The following is a 17,892-nucleotide window of genomic DNA, read 5'->3' on the forward strand; positions in this document are numbered from 1 at the left end:
CTTCCTCCAAACTTACTTCAGATCTGTGGTTTACTTATTTATCAGGTTATGGCCTCACTCAGTCTATCATGCACATGAGTAACGTGATGATCAGAAACCCAGTTAAGATGTAGAAATGGTGAACTTGGTGCAAAAGGTTCATTGTTGACATGATTTTAAGAGTAGTAGTGCATATAAAAGCATATTTCCCCTCAATCTTCTCTAATTTCTCCCTCCATCTTTAATCCCATTCAGTGATGCCTCCGCTCCTCCATCACTCTCATGACATTCACACCACCTCAGCAGAGGTTTCCCTTCCCTTTAAGTCCACCTCTCCTCCTCCGTCTCTCCTCTTACATTCACTTCATTCCAACACAAGCTCTTCCTCCCATTTTCCTCCTTTGAATCTCCTTCTCCCACTCTTCTTCCCTCGTAGCGCTCATACCACAGCGGCGGGAGTTTCCTCGTGCAGTAATAACAGACTGGAAGGGCCGAAGCGGCTCCACCACATCTGAGGTTCCTCTGGGGTCAATCCCAGGTCCTGTTTATTCAGTCTTAAAGGCTCAGTTCTAAGCTGGAAGCCATCAAGTCCTTTGTCGGCAGGATCAACACGCTCTTGTTTCCACTCATAATAAAGCTGGTTTTAGTGCCATGAATCAGACTGGAACTACTTGTTCTAAAAGCAGAGGGATTGTTTTGATGTTTACTTGTGGTTCTTTGCAGCTCAGTGAGTAGAACAAAGCAATAACACTGACGTCCAGTGTAACGCTCTCATCCCCTCCCTCTTCAAGCTGTCCGTCACTATGAACGTGACAAACTTCAGGCTGGTTGACACAATATACGTGTTGTCATAATACTACAGTAATACTACTGTATGCTTCACTATTCTACAACATATTTGAGATGTGTCAAGCTGTTAGGCTGTAGATGTTCACATGGCGGCCATTTTCTGCAAAGACACTGGGCAACACATTTTTTTAATCCATTAGCTTCCATTTGACAACAGCTAGCGTTAGCATTAAACAGCTTCTTAGCTAATATTGCCGTTTGATAGTGATACTTGTTAAATAAGTACCGTTGTGTGATACTGGAACATAATCATGTATGCTAGGCAGTGGTTGAATGCTAACGGTAGCTAATGGATTAACATCTTCACATTGAAATCTGGCCTGCTGCTCCTCCAGGTTTCACTGTCCATCGTCTTTTCAGCTGCTGATCAATCGTGAAGCAGTCGATAATTTCAACCCTGATTCCGTTTGACAAAAACAGAACGTGATCGTCTGCAAACAAACGTTTTTTACCGACAGCGATTTTACAAAGAGTTCCTGAGTCCATGTAGTTTATCCAATCATCTCGTGAATGACTGAGCCTTTCCAGGATACCAATCAACCTGTTTACCTGTGGAATGTTCCAAACAGGTGTTTTTGGAGTGTTCCACATCTCTCCCAGTCTTTGAAACATGTTGCTGCATCAGATTCACAATAAGAAGATATTTACAGAAATCAATAAAGCTGATGAGGTCAAACATGAAAACAGCATTTAAGCTTTCCACTGTGTGATGGAAAATGGCTGCCGTGTGAACATGGTCTATACTATAGCTAAACATTGATTGTTTGATTGATCGATAAGGTGATTGCTGGAGTAGGATGAAAAGTCGACCTCACGATGGCGCGAAAGGAAAAAACAGAGGATGACCAGAGTCAGACAGATTCATTGTCTGGGTACCACGAATGACTGAACATAATTTCATGGTAATCCATCCAGTAGTTATTGACATATTTCGGTTTTGGACCAAATTGGTGAGCCGACTGACATCCCTGGAGCCATCCTGCTAACATGGCTAAAAATAAGAAGTCTGTCAAACATGAAGGTTTTTTATGCTTTTCTCTTTTAGATTATTGGGAATCAAATATTTTTCAGTAAACACAACACAAATCAACTTCTCACATGTCTCTGGTGGACAATTATGCAACTAAATAACCTCACATCTTCAGCATTTTGGAACTAATTAACACAAAAGTCCTGACAAGTCTGTGATAGAGCAAATATCTGCTGGCTGATTTACGGCTGGGCCTGTGTTATTCCACATGGTTGAGTAGTGCGTCATTTATTTTCTTGTGTGCTGTTGTGGTTGATTGTGTCACATTATAAAACAATCTGTTCTTTGAAGGCTCTTTCTTTGTGCGACTCTGGTTTTTTGTTGTGTTCAGGCTTCGGTTACACGAGTCACACAAACATCTAAACAACGTGGGAACAGATTTCAGCCGAGCCCAGCGGGCTGGATGTGATGTGGAGATGCAGATGATGTGACGGAGCAGAAGGTGTCAGCAAGGCAGGAAGTGTTGACTGTTGATACGGCGTGATGGGATGAGACCAAACCACCAGAGGATTCTTACTGGTGTCTAAATGTCCAACCTGCTCAAATCAGTCAGAGTAGGGGCATCTTCTTTGTGTTACTGCTATTTTACAACCAAACTGGACTAAAACTGGCAGGACTAGTTACTGAGAACAGTTTCTGGAAGATGAAGAGATGTCATTATAAACATAAACACACAGACTCGTGAAATTCTCCGTATCCACAATAACAACACATGACAGAGAAGAGGAAGAAGTCAGGCAGTAGAGGTAGACGAGAGAAGAAGAAGTTTTGGTTTCAGCCCTGGACGGCTGAGTAAAATAACTTACCAAATACATCAGCTGGACAAAGCAGAGCATGATGGGACACCACAGGAGGCGGATTGTTGGAAAAGGAAAAACACAAACATATTAACTTTTAAATCCTCGTTCTTTTTCATACAGCCACCTCATAATGTCACGGCACTTAAATACCACTTAATTATCTCATGAATCCCACTAATCATTTAATTATGACTGACTCAACCAAACCGTCCCCGGCTCTTTCACCAGAGTGCGTCATCACAAATGTCAAAGTGATTCTGGAGCGTTTTTCTTTTTGAGCTCTGGAGCTAAATGACGGCACTGGATGCTAATCGCTCACACGTGAGCAAACAGCAGAGAGATCGAACCTTTCTTTGCTTTCTTCTGCAGCTTCAGAGTGTCTGAAGATCTCTTCTTGATCTCCTGACGGGCCTTCTTGTACTCTGCAGAGAAACACACACACATCAGTGAGAAAATCTGAAAATCTAAGAGTAACTGAAACTTAAATCGTAATGGAGAGAAGATCTGATAAAGTCCTGCTAAATGCTAACTAGCCTAGCTCAGCAGAGTAGCAGTCACTGTCATGTCTGCCATTTCTGACTCTACTGGATGATTCCACGAGGTTAAACTGCTTTTATATCACATATTTAGATGTGTTCAATTAAAGAGTGATGTATTAAACTAACTCTTCAGTGCTAAAGGCTCCCGGTGGAAACGAGGGCTGTGTTAACGTGTCTTTGGACAGTACAGGTGTCTGTGCTTCAGTGTGCGTCTCCGTTTGTGTACCTTTGGCATGGTCCTTGTCCAGAGTGTTGGCGACTCTCTTCCACTCCTCCATCTGCTCCTGCAGAGGGTTGATCAGACAGTCCAGAAACACCCTGCCAACACACACAAACACACACTGTTCGAGCTGTGGGGACCAAAACAAAGTTCGTATCACAGAGATTTTAAGGTTTAGACTCGGTTTAAGGTTCAGGTTAGAGTCTTCAGTATGTGAGTCAATGCAATGAAACACATGAGTGTGAACAGCTATCGAGGCAAACAAACCAGAGAAAAGTTCCATTTTGAAAGTGTGCAAACCAGATTTTTTGTGCATGAAAGCAGCCGATCAAGCCGCGTCTGGAGTGAGTTTCTGCTTTCCGTGACTCTTGTTCACCGCTGAATGAAAGACGAGAGCGACAGATGTTTGGACTGATCTGAGCTCAGAACAGCACTGTGGTAAGGTGGGACATGTCTCTGAATACTGTCCAGAGTCCCTTTAAGATCTGAGCTGATCAAAGTGTTGATCACCTGAATCACCCTCAGTTATTACAGTCGGCTCAAAGAAATGAACCTGATGAACAGGTGCGTTAGGATGACTCCTTTCCCTGAGCGTCGCGTCTCAGGCTCCTGACAGGCTGCTCCGCCCCATGGGGGGAGGCTGCCTGCAGACGCTACTCGGGGCTGAAAAAAGGGCCGTCCAAACATCCTTTTTCAGGTTGATATTCTTGTGAAAATATGCTCAGATTAAACATCAGACATAAACCTGTAGAGTACAGGAGAATTACAACATTATCAGAAAGGACCAGGTGTCTATTCAGGAAACTAAAAACAGATTAAAGCAGGGTGAGAGCAGTCCAAAGCCCAAAGACGTTCAGTTTGCAACGATATAAAACAGAAAAACTGAAAATCCTCTCGTTGGAGGAGACGGAACAAGCTAATCTTTGACCAATCATAGCTCGTCATCTTTCAGAACCTCCGTGATGTTCTCAAATTAAGCGGGAGAAGGCGAAAGCTGCTTTCTGTCGGGGTTTCGTGTGGTGGCCAAGAGACAGAGCGACCAGATACAGTCCAAACATGGAGACGGACAGCGGGCCAGCATGCAGCTCTGTTTATGCTACAGCAGGTGCCTGGTTTGTTGACATATAACACCTTGCAGCCGCCCTTTCATACCTGACGCCGCACGTGTGGACCGTTATCAGGCTGAGGTAGAGTATTGTGGTTCCAGTCAGAATGAGGAGAATGGACACCCAAAAAAAAAAAAAAAAAAAAAACACAGAGGGGGGATACGTCCCATGTAGCCTGGTAACGTCCACAGAGGAGCTGGAGGACGTGGCACAGATGCTCGTGTGGATGCATCATTTCACCAAAGTGCTTCCTGTTTACGTTGTCCATCTATACTGTATCTGTTCACTGAGCAGCTGGAGGTCTCATCTCATTTCTGTCCGACCGACTCGCTCCCTCCATACTGGGAGAGTTAATGGACTCATGCAGAGAAAGGAAGACGAGAGAGAGGAAAGAGGAGGAGGAGGACAGGGCGAGGTTTCCAGAAAGAGTATGGACAGACAGATGAGGAAGGTGAAAGGATGCTGCAGGAGGAGAGAGGAGCTCACAATCACAACAAATAAATGAATGTTAAAAGTGATCAGAATTTTTAGCCATAATATTAATGTTGTTAGAGGAATCAAAGACTGAAAAGGCAGAGAGCAAGATGGAGGCTGGAGAGCTGAGGCAGGAGGAAGAGGAGGAGCAGGTTGCCATGGAGAGCTGGGAGGAGATGCTACACCTGTTAAACACACACACACACTCACTCATACACAGATCTACTCACATGGAGAACTGGCGGAGTTTGGCCTCGATGCTGCGGTGCCTCATGCACATCCTGGTGAGAGCTGAACCGATGTCCCTGGTCCCTCCTGAAAGCAAACAGAGACGCACACGACAATCTGTTGACTGGAAGCTCCTCAAAACTGAAACTCCACGACAAAAAACACGTTTTGGTTTGCATTCTTCCAAAATCAGATTCGCTCACTGGGGTGAAAAAGGACAAAAAAATGATCTGCAAGGCAGCTGAATGAACTATAAACACAGTAAACGAGCTCATTTTCATTTTGACAATGGATTCGATAAGAAATGTGTTGATTTTTTTATCCCGACGAGGGAAAACAGCCTCAGAAACACCACAGCCGTCATCAGACATGTTCAGTACATGATGACTTTGTGCTGAAGAGGTCAGAGGTCTTCCTCAGAGCAGCAGCCTGGGAGCGTGTCCGCTGCTCAAGGGCACTCCAGCAGGGTGGAGAGGAGCCGTTTGACAGCAAACCACCAGAGCAGCAGAAGCTCCGCAGGCCTCCGAAGGGACCAGATGGTCGTCCTCCTCTCCCCCAGAGAGAACACTCCCTCCTGGGGAACAGTTCACCAGACCTCAGCCTGTCGGCCCGGAGATCCAACGACGCCTCCGACACACACACATGTTAAAGACGACCACGTTCACTCCTGAACCTGGATCCAAACCTCCTTCAGTTTTAAAGACAAAATATGGTTCCTCTGTCTTCCATGTTTGATTTTGTGTGTCATTCTATCTATTTTTTTTTAAATTCTATAGATTTCATTTGACCAATATCTTCGAATTATCAATGTGTCCTCAGTTACTCGTTAAGGTTTTAGAGAACTATGTCAATGAAGAGACCCCACAAGTGAAACATACAGGCCAGCGTGTGTGTGTGTGTGTGTGTGTGTGTGTGTGGGGTGGGGTGGGGTAGTGAGCACTGCATTGCACCACTGACACCTCCTCCTCTCCTCTGCTCTTCCCTCTCTCCTCCTCTTCATCGCTCTCTCACCTGATGCCTCCTCAGGCTGAGTTTCAGCTCCTCGCAGCACAAAAATCACCACAATCTGAGAACGTGTGTGTGTACGTGTGTGTGTGTGTGTGTGTGTGTGTGTGTGTGTGTGTGTGTGTGTGTGTGTGTGTGTGGGTGTGTGTGTGTGTGTGTGTGTTGCTTGATGAAGGATTCAAAAGATCAGCTGCTGATCTGAGACCAGTGTCAACACATTTCAGTTAGAAAAGCTAAAACGCCTGAAAATCAGTTTTATTATTCTCGTCGTCACTGCTGCGTCTGTCTGGAACATCTGTGTTTGCTGATCTGATCTGATCTTGGCCTTTCGAGGCCACCGTAGCTCAAAGCATGGAGATCATAAACTACATTTAGAATTAAGGAGTTAATGGCGTAGCTGTGGCGCCTCTGTGACACGCAGCCTCAGAATCAGAAACATGACAGCGGTGATAATACTTCTGAACGCAGCACTACTTGTGACTGAGCATGTTCACATGGTTGTACTAGCAGTTCTTGTACTAGTACTTCAGTAAAGAATCAGAAGGCCTCCCATCACTGAAGAACTGTCCACGACCACATTCATAAGCAGACCCGACCGTCACTCGAATCACCAAGTACATAAAACCTTAAACCAGGACCACCATAAAGCCGCTTCAGGTGATGATGCTGCACTTCCTCCTCCTGCTCATCTATTGATAGTGGAAACTCTTCCTCCACTCTGATTGGACCGTTTCTGTGGCTCTCCAGCCCCTGATCCCTCGGGCCCTGATCCCTCAGGCCCCTGATCCCTCAGGCCCCCAGGCCTCTGGTCGCTGTGCTTCATCTCTGATACTTCAAGCCATTTTTCAGCGTAGCCTGTTGTCCCAAACACGGTCTTCTCTTTTCCTCTGGTCCTCCTTCACACCATCTCTCCATCATTCCCTCTCCTCTCTTCACACATCTTCCTCCACTCTCGTTTCCCACCAGCTCTTCCATTGCCGACCCTCCTCTCTCCTCCCCTTCCTCCCCTCTTCTCACCTCCAGACGAGGTGTTACCTCTTCTCTTCTCACCTCGTCTCCTCTCTGCGGCGCCCCGTTGAGAGACGAGGTGTTATCAGTCTGTGTCAGTCCAGGCTGAGGTCTCATCAGCCAGCAGGACAACACGAACGGCGTCATTTCACAGAGGCGCTGCAGACTTTCGGTTTGCGTTTCAAGGCTGTTATAATGCACATGCAGCTGCTTTCTGGAGAAGATTTTTCTCCAAAAATGCACCCTGGCATGGTTTCTACAGAGGCTGAAGGACGTGAACAGAAGACCAGAGTGCACTTTCATCGGCTACTGTCGCTCTGGAGAAGAAAATTCATTTCCCAGACCTGCATGACTCAAACATTTTGGGCGCCGGCGTTGCCTGGGCTCGCCTCCACAGAAGCCGTGAGCCTGAGCTTCTCCACCTTTCACCACCCTGCTTAACCACAGCAGTTACAGAAAGTGTGAATAATCCCGCAGAGCCACAGGATTTTACTTCTTATTTTTAGAAGGCAGCGCCACAATAATTAGGCGTCACAACTCACATGAAGGCCAAAAGTTGTGGTTAAAAACTGAGGCTTTATATTTCAAGCTGCTTTCAAAGAGGCTTAATTCAGAGACGACAAGCTTAATAAATTATTATACAAATTAGCTTAAACTTTGAAAGTTATGCAGTATGAAACTCACCACAAAAATAAATTCAACACCTCCTGATTCTGCATTTAATACAAGTAAAAACTATAAAATAAGAGGATTCATGAGTTTACAATCAAGACCTCAAACATTTTGGCTATATTTGTAGTTTATCATTCGACAAGCAGAGACTTTTAGCTGCTGTATTCCATTATTTAGGAAATAAAGACTTAAATCAGCTCTAGTATTTGTGTAATGTACACAAGGAGAACATACTGCAGTGATTTGTATAAAAATAAAAGCATAAGCAGTGCATCACACATCTGACTTCAACACTGATTTGTCCGTCTGTGTGTCAATCGATCGATGTGTCGCTGTGTGTTGCCAGCCTGCGAGTCATACAAAAGCATCACCGGCTTTCGGCTCTTTCTGAGAGAATGCTAACGGTTAGCCGTCACGGCAAAGAGAAAGCCTGTCTTGTCTAAAGAGCTCCAGGAGGCCTCTTCCTTCGTGAAGTACCCTGCTATGAGCGTCCACGGCGCTGAAGGCTCAGCGGGTGTGCTACGTGCTGAAATAAGTCCACCCTGATTAAAACGCCTGAGGTGCGTTCATACACGTGTGCGTGCATGAACGTGCATCAGTCAAGGGTTCCGGTTTGGGGGTTTGAAAATACGGTCACAGCCCCGAGCTGGAAACTCGAGCTTTAAACTGAGCGAGTGGAACAAAGAGAAGATGATCATTACAGCAGAGCTGCTGAGGTCAGTGTGAAGGTAATGTGATGTGATTCAATGTGGTGGTATTCTCCCCTAAAGAAGCTGCCTGGACAAGTCTTTGAAGCTTCAGTTTGCAGCCTAAAGACGGTCAAAGTGTCTCCATTTGCAACGGATTTACAATATTTGGATGTAAAATGCTGAAATACAGAACAGAGACTCATGATAACTGAGCAGCGGCACGTTAATGAAAGCATGCTGCTGATGTTTATTTTGACCACAACAATGTTCAAGTTCATAAATCAGTTCAATAAGTTAGAAAAATGTTTTGAAAGGTTTGGTTTGAGTGAACTCAGCAGCTAACTAAATATTCTGCACTTGCATACTAAAAAGAAGAGGAGGGACATTAAAACAGGCTGATTTTCAGCCTCCATCCTGGTATCAGCACACTCTGCAGGGTCACGGTCAGTCAATTAGTTCCTGGTCAATTCAGCTGATTGACCCGACTATGGACTTCTCACGCTGGGCCTCTGTGTGTGTGTGTGTGTGTGTGTGTAATGACTGGCATTGAGACCCAATTGACCCAATTCAGTGGGACAGAGCAGCGTCTCTGTCTGACCTGCAGCCGGTTCACTCTGATCTCGGCTGCAGCTGCAGACCGATCGGCCTCAAGGCTCCTCAGCAGCTCATCTGCACGCGAGGTGGACCACGAGCCGTTCAATGGCTCAGAGGAAGTCCGGACGATGGCGGCGCCGTGCAGGAACAAGTGATTAGTCAAAGTGTATTGACATCAGAGAGACGCGTTTCAACATGAATGAAGACGGATCAAAGTTCCCATGAGAACATTCACCTCCTCCAGCACTTCTCAGACAGTATCTCACCGACTCAACAGCCACTGTTTCACACTGAAGGCCACACAAAGTTTTCCCTCACAATTTGTCCAAATTTGACCTTTGGAGGATTTGTGCAGTCTGCAGAGGAGCAGCTACAGAAGTCTGTCAACTTCATAACAACATTTTCAAACTCGTCCTCAACCGACACTGACTCAAGTGACATCACTTGAGGACATTTAGGAGACTTTACGCAGCTGCCTCTGGACACTGAAGACTAAGTGTAAAACCAGAGGAGGCCCCACTGAGAACGAGCAAAACACCAAATTGGTCCAATCCCCTGAACGACCTTGAGAACAGGACGTGTCAGATTCCTGTAAAATGTTCTCAGCATGCAATTATTGAAACTCGACTGCATCGCCGGTTTGAGGCTGAGCTGCAGTACAGAAACAGGAAGCAGGCTTCCAGCAGGCAGAGACTGAATGTGACCTGAATCTAAAACCCCCTGACCGATTATTCCCAGACAATGACCTCACTGTCGACTGGATCTCACAGCCCTGGACGCCATGATGCCAGCGGATGGCGTTGAGCTTTACAGTGAACAGCAGTGACCTGGAATCCAAGACTGCAAAGTGAACTCGACTGGGACGTGAACTCAGCCGCCGCATATCTGCAGGAGCTGCTCGCCTCAAACACTGGTGGAACTGGGCTGAAGAACCAGAGCAGCTGAACACACACACACACACACACACACACACACACACACACACACACACACACACACACACACACAGGCCCAGCAGGACAGGCAGTAAATCACTGTCCTGTCGTATGAGACTATATTTCTTGTCTTGTTGCTACAGGGAGGTTACGACTGGAGAGCTATTTTTGAGAACTGGAGCATGAGGGACGACGACGGCAGAAGAAGAAGACGAAGGAGGCAAAGAGGACAGAGGATGGGATGAAATCATGGTTAGACAGAAGCCGAGGAAGACCGGGGAAGTCCGGGGGATGATAGAGATGGTGACAAATAAGAATAAGAATCCGTTCGGGGGTCTCGACCTGAGGTCAGAGGTCGAACGAAGCGAGCCGTTCTTTAACAGAGAGGGTGTAGCTCCATTTTAACGAGCTGAACTTTGCATCAGTGTCAGTATTGATTTTATTTAGATATAATGAATGTGGAGAATGATTAAAATGCACCGTCTCACTATGAAACCATCATCACTGTAAACCCTGCCACACAAAACCCACGAAGAAGAAAGAAAAAAAACTACTACTTTACCCAACATGCAGCTCGGCCTCATCAGAAAAGCAGCTGTACATGTCATCAGTGCAGGCAGGTTATTCTGACCGTGTCTATCAAGCTATATTCATGTCTGTTCAGTCGATTAGTGATTAGTTAGGAGGACATGTTGCAGTAACAGTAGTATTTATCTTATCGGACGCACTGCTCGGGGTGCAGTGATCATGTGACATCCTCCTCACCAATCTAGCAGAATGCAAAGGAAGAGATGGAGCCTTAATGTTCTGGGTAAGTTAGATTCGCCCCCGTCGCCTCTCATTTACATCGTTACTCACGTCGGCCTCTTAATTAAGGCTAACTCGCTCCGTAGTTAACGCAGTTAGCAGTTCCACAAAAACTCAAGCACTTCATGCTGCAGTCCGCTCAAACCTAATTGGCTGAACAGGAGGCAGAAGTAACCAATCAGGTAATGTTAAAACAGCTGCATAGTGTTGCATGTTGGTTGCATCAGTCAGCATCTCTCTCTCTCTCTGTCCATATAGCCAAGGTCACTTTACCACTTCAACACGTCTCACATGTCAACAAGCGGCAGAAGTGTCGCTGCTGTCAATCTCTTTAATGCCGAGGCACGAAATACCAAGTTACAGCGAACGACCGGCACGACGGAAAGGTCACGCCGAGCTGGATACAAGGACAGATGGCTGAATGGAACAAGCTGCATGCCGACTTAGATTTCACACGAGCTGCTTCACAATGCACAGAAACACTGACTTCATCTGCATCTGCACAAACTTTCACTGATCCGATTCTGTTCACAGCTTCTGTTCTTATGAACACCTGCAGCTTTCCACCTGCTCGCTGCCCCCAGCGGGATTAATGAAGTTAGATCTTATCTGTTAATAAAGATTCCAACCAATAAAGAACAATCCCGCCCGTCGTCCACTCTCAACAAATCAAAGCGCCTGTCTGATGTTTCTGTTGCCCCATTGGTTCACGTTTTAATGGAGTAATAACGCCACCACTTGAACATTTCACAGCAAGATTTAGGAGCGGATGCCAGTGACATGCGGCTGTTTTTATTTATTTATTTTATTTATTTTTGCCCTGGGCTCACCTCTGAGGCTTAAGATAGATTCAGTGATTTATTAGTTCTCATATTGTCAGTATGTGCAGGGTTAGGGTTAGTTAAAGTGAAACGTGGGGGGGTGGTATACTCAAGAAGATGTGCTGAAAATCACGTAACTCAGAGACAAACAATACATGTGATTAAAAAGATGAAGTGCATATTTTCATATTTATACAGGCAGACTATGTCAGAAAAGAATTCATATGAGCTTCCCATCTTATTTATGATGGTTGTTGCTGCTATTTGTGGCCTGAAAGGAGAAGTACTCCACCTCTCTCCATGTGTCTCTTAGAGTGTAGACCCTAAAATATAAGGAGGGTTTGTGCATTAATAATCCTTCAATTAACACAAACTGTATTTTTTTAAACTAATTGCTATATTACTATTATCATTGACAGAGCAAAAACACCTACCCGGTCACATGACACATGTGTGAGCCTGAGTTAAAGTTAAAGTGTGTGGGAGGTTTTTTCCTCCCGTTAGAGGAGTAAACAGAATTCCTCGCAGCTCCTCTGGGGTTGACCGGGTCGCACAGTCCTGGAATACCTCACAGCGGACCGGGAGGGAGCAGTCCAGGGATGCCTGGCAGTGAAGGCTGCAGTCTTAGGATGCCTTCTGCAGGGGCGTGTCCGTGTGTGTGTGTGTGTGTGTGTCAGTACAGTTTGAGGATTCTTTAAATAGGCGTCCTGGGAATATCTCTCCTCTCTGATTACGACCTGGAGTTCAACTGATGCATCAGCTTGCTGCTGTTGGGATTTGTGTCGGACAGTAAGTGTCTTATCTGTCATCCTGGTGGGACGGTGGGGTTGTCATGGACACTGATAACTGTCAGTCATCTGCATTAAGACAGCTGCTGTCCTGTCAGCAGCTGTGACCTCGACTGCTGCAGAACACGGAGCAGAAAAAGGACACTCGCAGGTATATTTTCACGTAGTATAGTAGTAGTATAGTAGTATATTAAAGTATAACAGGAGAAAAGCAGCAAATCACAACCTTTGTGAGGCCTCACTCAAAACTCTGAAAGCAGCAGCGCAGAGAAAACACCGAAGTGATGTGGAAACAGAAGTGTTGAACGTCCCTTTGTGTGTCGTAAACTGTATTTGCAGTATCACTTGTTATTTCTCCCATGATTCCCCGAACCTCTGCGCACACGGCGGCAGATTTATCAGCCTCTGTGGAGCTCAGGGGGAATATCTGGGGAGATATTCGTGGATTGAGATCAACACTTCAGTTATTTCTCCTCCTCTGGCAGCTGAGAAAACAGAGCCAACGAGCGAGCGGCTCGGAGGACGAGCTAACCTCTCCGCCATCAGGCCTTTCACACACATACTGCTCAGTGACTCCCTCACACACAGGCCAGGCGGGTGGAAACATGTTTCGATCTACGCAGAAACTGGAATGCAGAAACAAGATCCCGCTGATATCAGAAGCTCTTTAATCCCAACATTTTAAAACAACGTCCAGCGCCATCATCCACAGCCTTGACGGACTGCAGCCAACGCTCGCACTCTTTGAACCGAGAGTGAAACAAAGTAAAGTGAGCGTTTGATTCGTTTGACCCGAGCTGCTGCCAGCCCCCCGAGCGAAACCGGAGCTCTTATTTCACCGCTAATCTGTAGTCTGAAAACGTTGGCAGGCTGACTGTGTACACCCACTGCCCTCTGTGACTGAGCGTGTGTGTGTGTGTGTGTGTGTGTGTGTGTGTGTGTGTGTGTGTGTGTGTGTGTCAGAGAGCTGTAGCTGAATGCTAAGAGCTTGTGTCACTTCGGGGTTCGACCTCCGAGACGCTGATGCTGCCTGGACCGCCAAAGTCCTGGGTGGGAACGAGGGAACGCTCCTTGCCACAATTGGACCAGAGGAAAAACCAGAAGCCAGCCGAAGCACAAAAACGAGTCTACACACAGCTAACAAATGTTTTTACTACCGTCTAATCTATAGCTTACTTCCTCAATCTCATATTCTGTGTAAATTCAACAACCCTGCATTAAACCAATGCAAGGGGCTGCACAGGTGGGGTGTAGTTTCAGGTACTGTGAGACATGAAATAAGATCCAGGAACAGCAGTTAGAGACGCTTCGAGAGGATCTTACGAACTGGAAACTCGTCGTCTTACATCGCGACACAGAAGAAATGCAGCGTCCCCGTTCCAAAGCGACACATGTGTGCTTGCATGTATTTGACATGACACCCATCTATGATAGAAATCTTTTTCAGCTATGAAATGATTAAAAGTTCAGACATTCAAAATGGTTCTTTGTATCATCACCGTGATGTATGTGCACTGGGTTTAAAAGCAGCAGCCTCGTTAGGATACTGTCAGCCGGCTTTACTGCTCTTAAGTTCAGTGTTTACTCCACCCGAACCTCCACCTCCTCCAGATCATTAAGTCATCCTGCAGTAATTTGTGCAAAACAAAATGTGTCACTGTTCAAAAGTCTTAAGTGTAGTTATCATCAGCAGCAGTGAGACATGTTGACTGTAAACAGCAGTTACTGAAGCGCAGAGAAGAAGAAGAAGAAGAAGAAGAAGAAGAAGAAGAAGAAGAAGAAGAAGAAGAAGAAGAAGAGAATCGAGCCAACAGAGATAATAACAGTGTGCTGTGAGAGTACTGTAGGTGAAGAGTCTCTTTGTAGCTCTGCCTTATCTCCATACACACAAGGCTGAGCACTTAACGTTAATTATACACACACACACACACACACACACACACACACACACACACACACACACACACACACACACACACACACACCATTTGAGACAGTCCAGCTTGTTGGTCGTCTGCTATTTAATGAGCTGTAATCTATTCAAAAAACCCTGAAGCGACTGTGACAACTGGTACACGCACGCATGCACACACGCACGAACGCGCGCGCACACACACACACACACAGCTGATTACTTCATCCTATCAGAGACTCCTTGGAGAAAAGCAACAGTCAGTCTGTGTCGTCTTTTCAAAGAAGAACAAAAGTTCTGCAGGACCAAAGCAAATTAAGTGCAGAATGTTGTGAAGAACGTCTCCTTTCAAGGCTGAGACAAACGATTCATTTCATTACCAATCAATCGTTTATCGCATCACAACACGTATCGATCGGCACCACAGAACGGTATCAAATCAATAGATAAGCATATCGTCGCAGCCTCACTAAACACGGCTGTACGGTCAGGACTGTGTTTGTTTACACCAGCAGTGTTTGTAAACAAGGCAGTGAAACAAACAATACATTCAGTGACGTTCAGCTGAGGAACACAATGAAGATTTGTCATTTACAGCAGTTCAGCTGTCAGTGAACGCACCGCGTTAAAACATATTTTTTTAACATGGAACTGTGGTCAGAAGCTGATGGAGGGACTGAGCTTGAGCTGTGTGGGAGGTCTGTGTTTACAGCAGCCATTCTGCCCGTGTGCTCAGGTGTGTGTGTGTGTGCGTGTGTGTGTGTGTGTGTGTGTGTGTGTGTGTGAACGCATGTCTGTTACCAAAACTACCAAAGGCCTGTTCAGGCAGCTCTCGCTCATCTGTGATTGGCTGTCGTCTGTTAAGCCAGACACACTTTGATCCTCCCTGGAGAAGACACACACACACACACACACACACACACACACACACACACACACACACACACACACACACACACACCTCTATTTGTCTGCCAGGATGTAAACCATCACCTCAAACACGAGTACAGTGAAAACAGTGGAGCACAGAAGGTCTGATCTGAGTACTTAAAAAACGAGTGTTGTTCACGTTCACATCATTATCACCATCATTATAAGACGACTCTGTTATGGAAGCTAATTGAGCTTTAGCACAGCAGTTATTATACAGAGACAATGCTAAAAGTACTGGCTCCATTCAGGCGTTAGCATGGAGCACTTGAACTAGCGTGGAGCGTTTTTTGTGTTGATGTTCTCGTCTTTTAAGTCGACCATGCCCAGATTTGCTGCTCACACTTGGTTGATTTGGTCATTTTATCTTGACTTTTGTGCTCTTCTGTTGTACAATCAGGACCAGGATGTTATATTTTGAAAATGGACCAGGCGCTCTGTGCCTGACTTCCTGCCCGGCTCGATCTGCTCAGCGCAGCTCGGTCTGTATATTCGTCTAGAACGGCGTCGGCGGCCGCGTCGCAGCCAGAACGTGACGCAGCTCTGCCCGGCGGAAACATGCTCAGCCGGAGGGTTTAGTGAAGTCGTCTGAAAGTGAGCAAAGCAGGTGGACAGAGTTCATCTCTGCAGCGTGAGAGTGCAGTCGTGAATTATTTAACGGCTGTTCAACCTTTTCAAACGGCTCTGACCTCCTGCTGCTCGCCTCCAACACCAGAGCCGGCGCTCTCAGGAGGGACAGACGCTCCTCTGACCGGCCTTTCTCCTCCTTCTTCACCTGTGAGTCATCACACAATTTTCTTTCCCATCTCTTCTCATTTTTACTTCCTTTTCTTTCTCTCCATCGCTTCATACTTCTCAACCGAATGTGAAAATAAATAAAAACAAAGCTGTGAATTTTAAAGCTTCCACCTCGACTACGGGCCAGCAGACCTGCACTGAGCCCGAGGCCAGGCCTGCAGAGGGAGCGCTTCGTTATTCTTTCTCATGCTGCCTCAGACAGGTGGGGTCCCATAACTAATTAGAAGCAGTTTGTGCAGGAGATGAAAGGAACACACACACACACACACACACACACACACACACACACACACACACACACACACACACACACACACACACACACCTGCTGGGCGCCCCTGGTTAATAATTCAAACTCAACCTCTGGCTGATTCACAGACAGACAGCAGGTAGATTCCTGCATCAGGACTTTTTTTTTTTTTTTTTTTTTTGCTTTCTGGACATAAAGAATGAATTGAATGAACTACTGACACTTGTTTTCAATTACGTCCAATAACCACAAAATTTTCGTTAGTTTTTCTTATTTTTCAAAAACTAAAATGAAACTATGGATCATGGAGGATGTTTTTTGTTTGTTTTTGGTGGATTATCTCCCCTCAAACCCCCCCAGTAGGTGTTGTTATCCTGAAAAATATCACCAGTCATGTGCATTAACTGGATGTACAGCAAGTCTGCAGGCTGCCTGCACTCCCTCCATATGTTCACTGAGAGTGTGTGTGTGTGTGTGTGAGATTCTTATACATCTTCTGTGATGTCATATCAGGCAGCTGCTGCTGTTGCCATGGCGATGCCATACCATAATGAGGCCCTTTCAGACCACGCGCTGCAGCGGTTGTGCTCTCACCGTCTTGCTCTAAAGAGGCTGAGACCTTGTTTGAGGACCAGGAGGATGAGACGTGTCCTCCCAGAAGACAGTCCAGGCTGTAGACCCTGAACCTTGTCTTGGACTCCAGACTTGTATTGTGAGCTCGTAACATTTCTACATGTCTGAGTAGAAATGTGTCTCCGTCTTCTCGTCTTGGATCGATTTATTGTTCTTTTCACGGCAGAAAATGGGACTTTCTCAAAAGAGGCACCGGCTGATTCATTCTGAGGGACCGAAAACTCGAATGTGAGTCCGACGTGAGCAGGATAACGACATTTAAGCCTTTAAAGGTGGACTAAACCAGTGAGTGTTTCTGGCCCCTGGGATCTGATTTTAAGGGTATTTTTTTATGTTTTTTGAGGGTGAATCACAATTTCCAATCTTAAATAAATGATTTTTTTCTTTTCTCTCCTGTTTTTCAACTCAACACAACTACATAAATTATCCAGAAAGACAGTGAAAAACTATTTTTCAGATCTTTTCACATAACATCTCTCATTTTCACATAATCCCTTTAATAAAGCTTTCAAAAATATTTTCTGAAAATTTAGTAGGAAATCATCTGTAAAATAAAAAGCAACCTATTTAATTGTCTCTCAGACGGCAAATCAATATGTTGAGTCCTAAGTTGAAAAGTATTTGAAACTATTTTTAAATATTTTAACACAGCACATGTACTTTACGGTGAAATGTGAGAGGAAATGATGCAGAACATGCACGAACAATTTGATGTCTAACTTCATAAATTCACAAATCGCAAGTAAAAAAAGTCATTTCAAAGGATCGACGCTCTTATTTCTGCTGTTTTTCACCAGCGGCCACATTAACATAAGTCAGCACATA

General features: G+C 45.5%; 1 protein-coding gene across 3 annotated transcripts in view; it reads right to left on the bottom strand.

The window, feature by feature from the left end:
- The window catches only part of LOC143335503 (protein MTSS 1-like), a 47,459-nt gene that overhangs the window by 11,400 nt on the left and 18,167 nt on the right, over positions 1–17,892 (bottom strand). For all 3 annotated transcript variants that reach the window (XM_076754978.1, XM_076754977.1, XM_076754976.1), the window contains exons 4-7: positions 5,228–5,312; positions 3,424–3,515; positions 3,006–3,080; positions 2,665–2,676 (exon numbers count right to left, since the gene is read on the bottom strand). In XM_076754978.1, the coding sequence (XP_076611093.1) occupies positions 2,665–2,676; positions 3,006–3,080; positions 3,424–3,515; positions 5,228–5,312 (264 nt within the window). The remainder of the gene's footprint in view (positions 1–2,664; positions 2,677–3,005; positions 3,081–3,423; positions 3,516–5,227; positions 5,313–17,892) is intronic.

This window comes from Chaetodon auriga, chromosome 17 (assembly GCF_051107435.1).
Source record: "Chaetodon auriga isolate fChaAug3 chromosome 17, fChaAug3.hap1, whole genome shotgun sequence".
Taxonomy (NCBI): Eukaryota; Metazoa; Chordata; class Actinopteri; order Chaetodontiformes; family Chaetodontidae; genus Chaetodon; species Chaetodon auriga.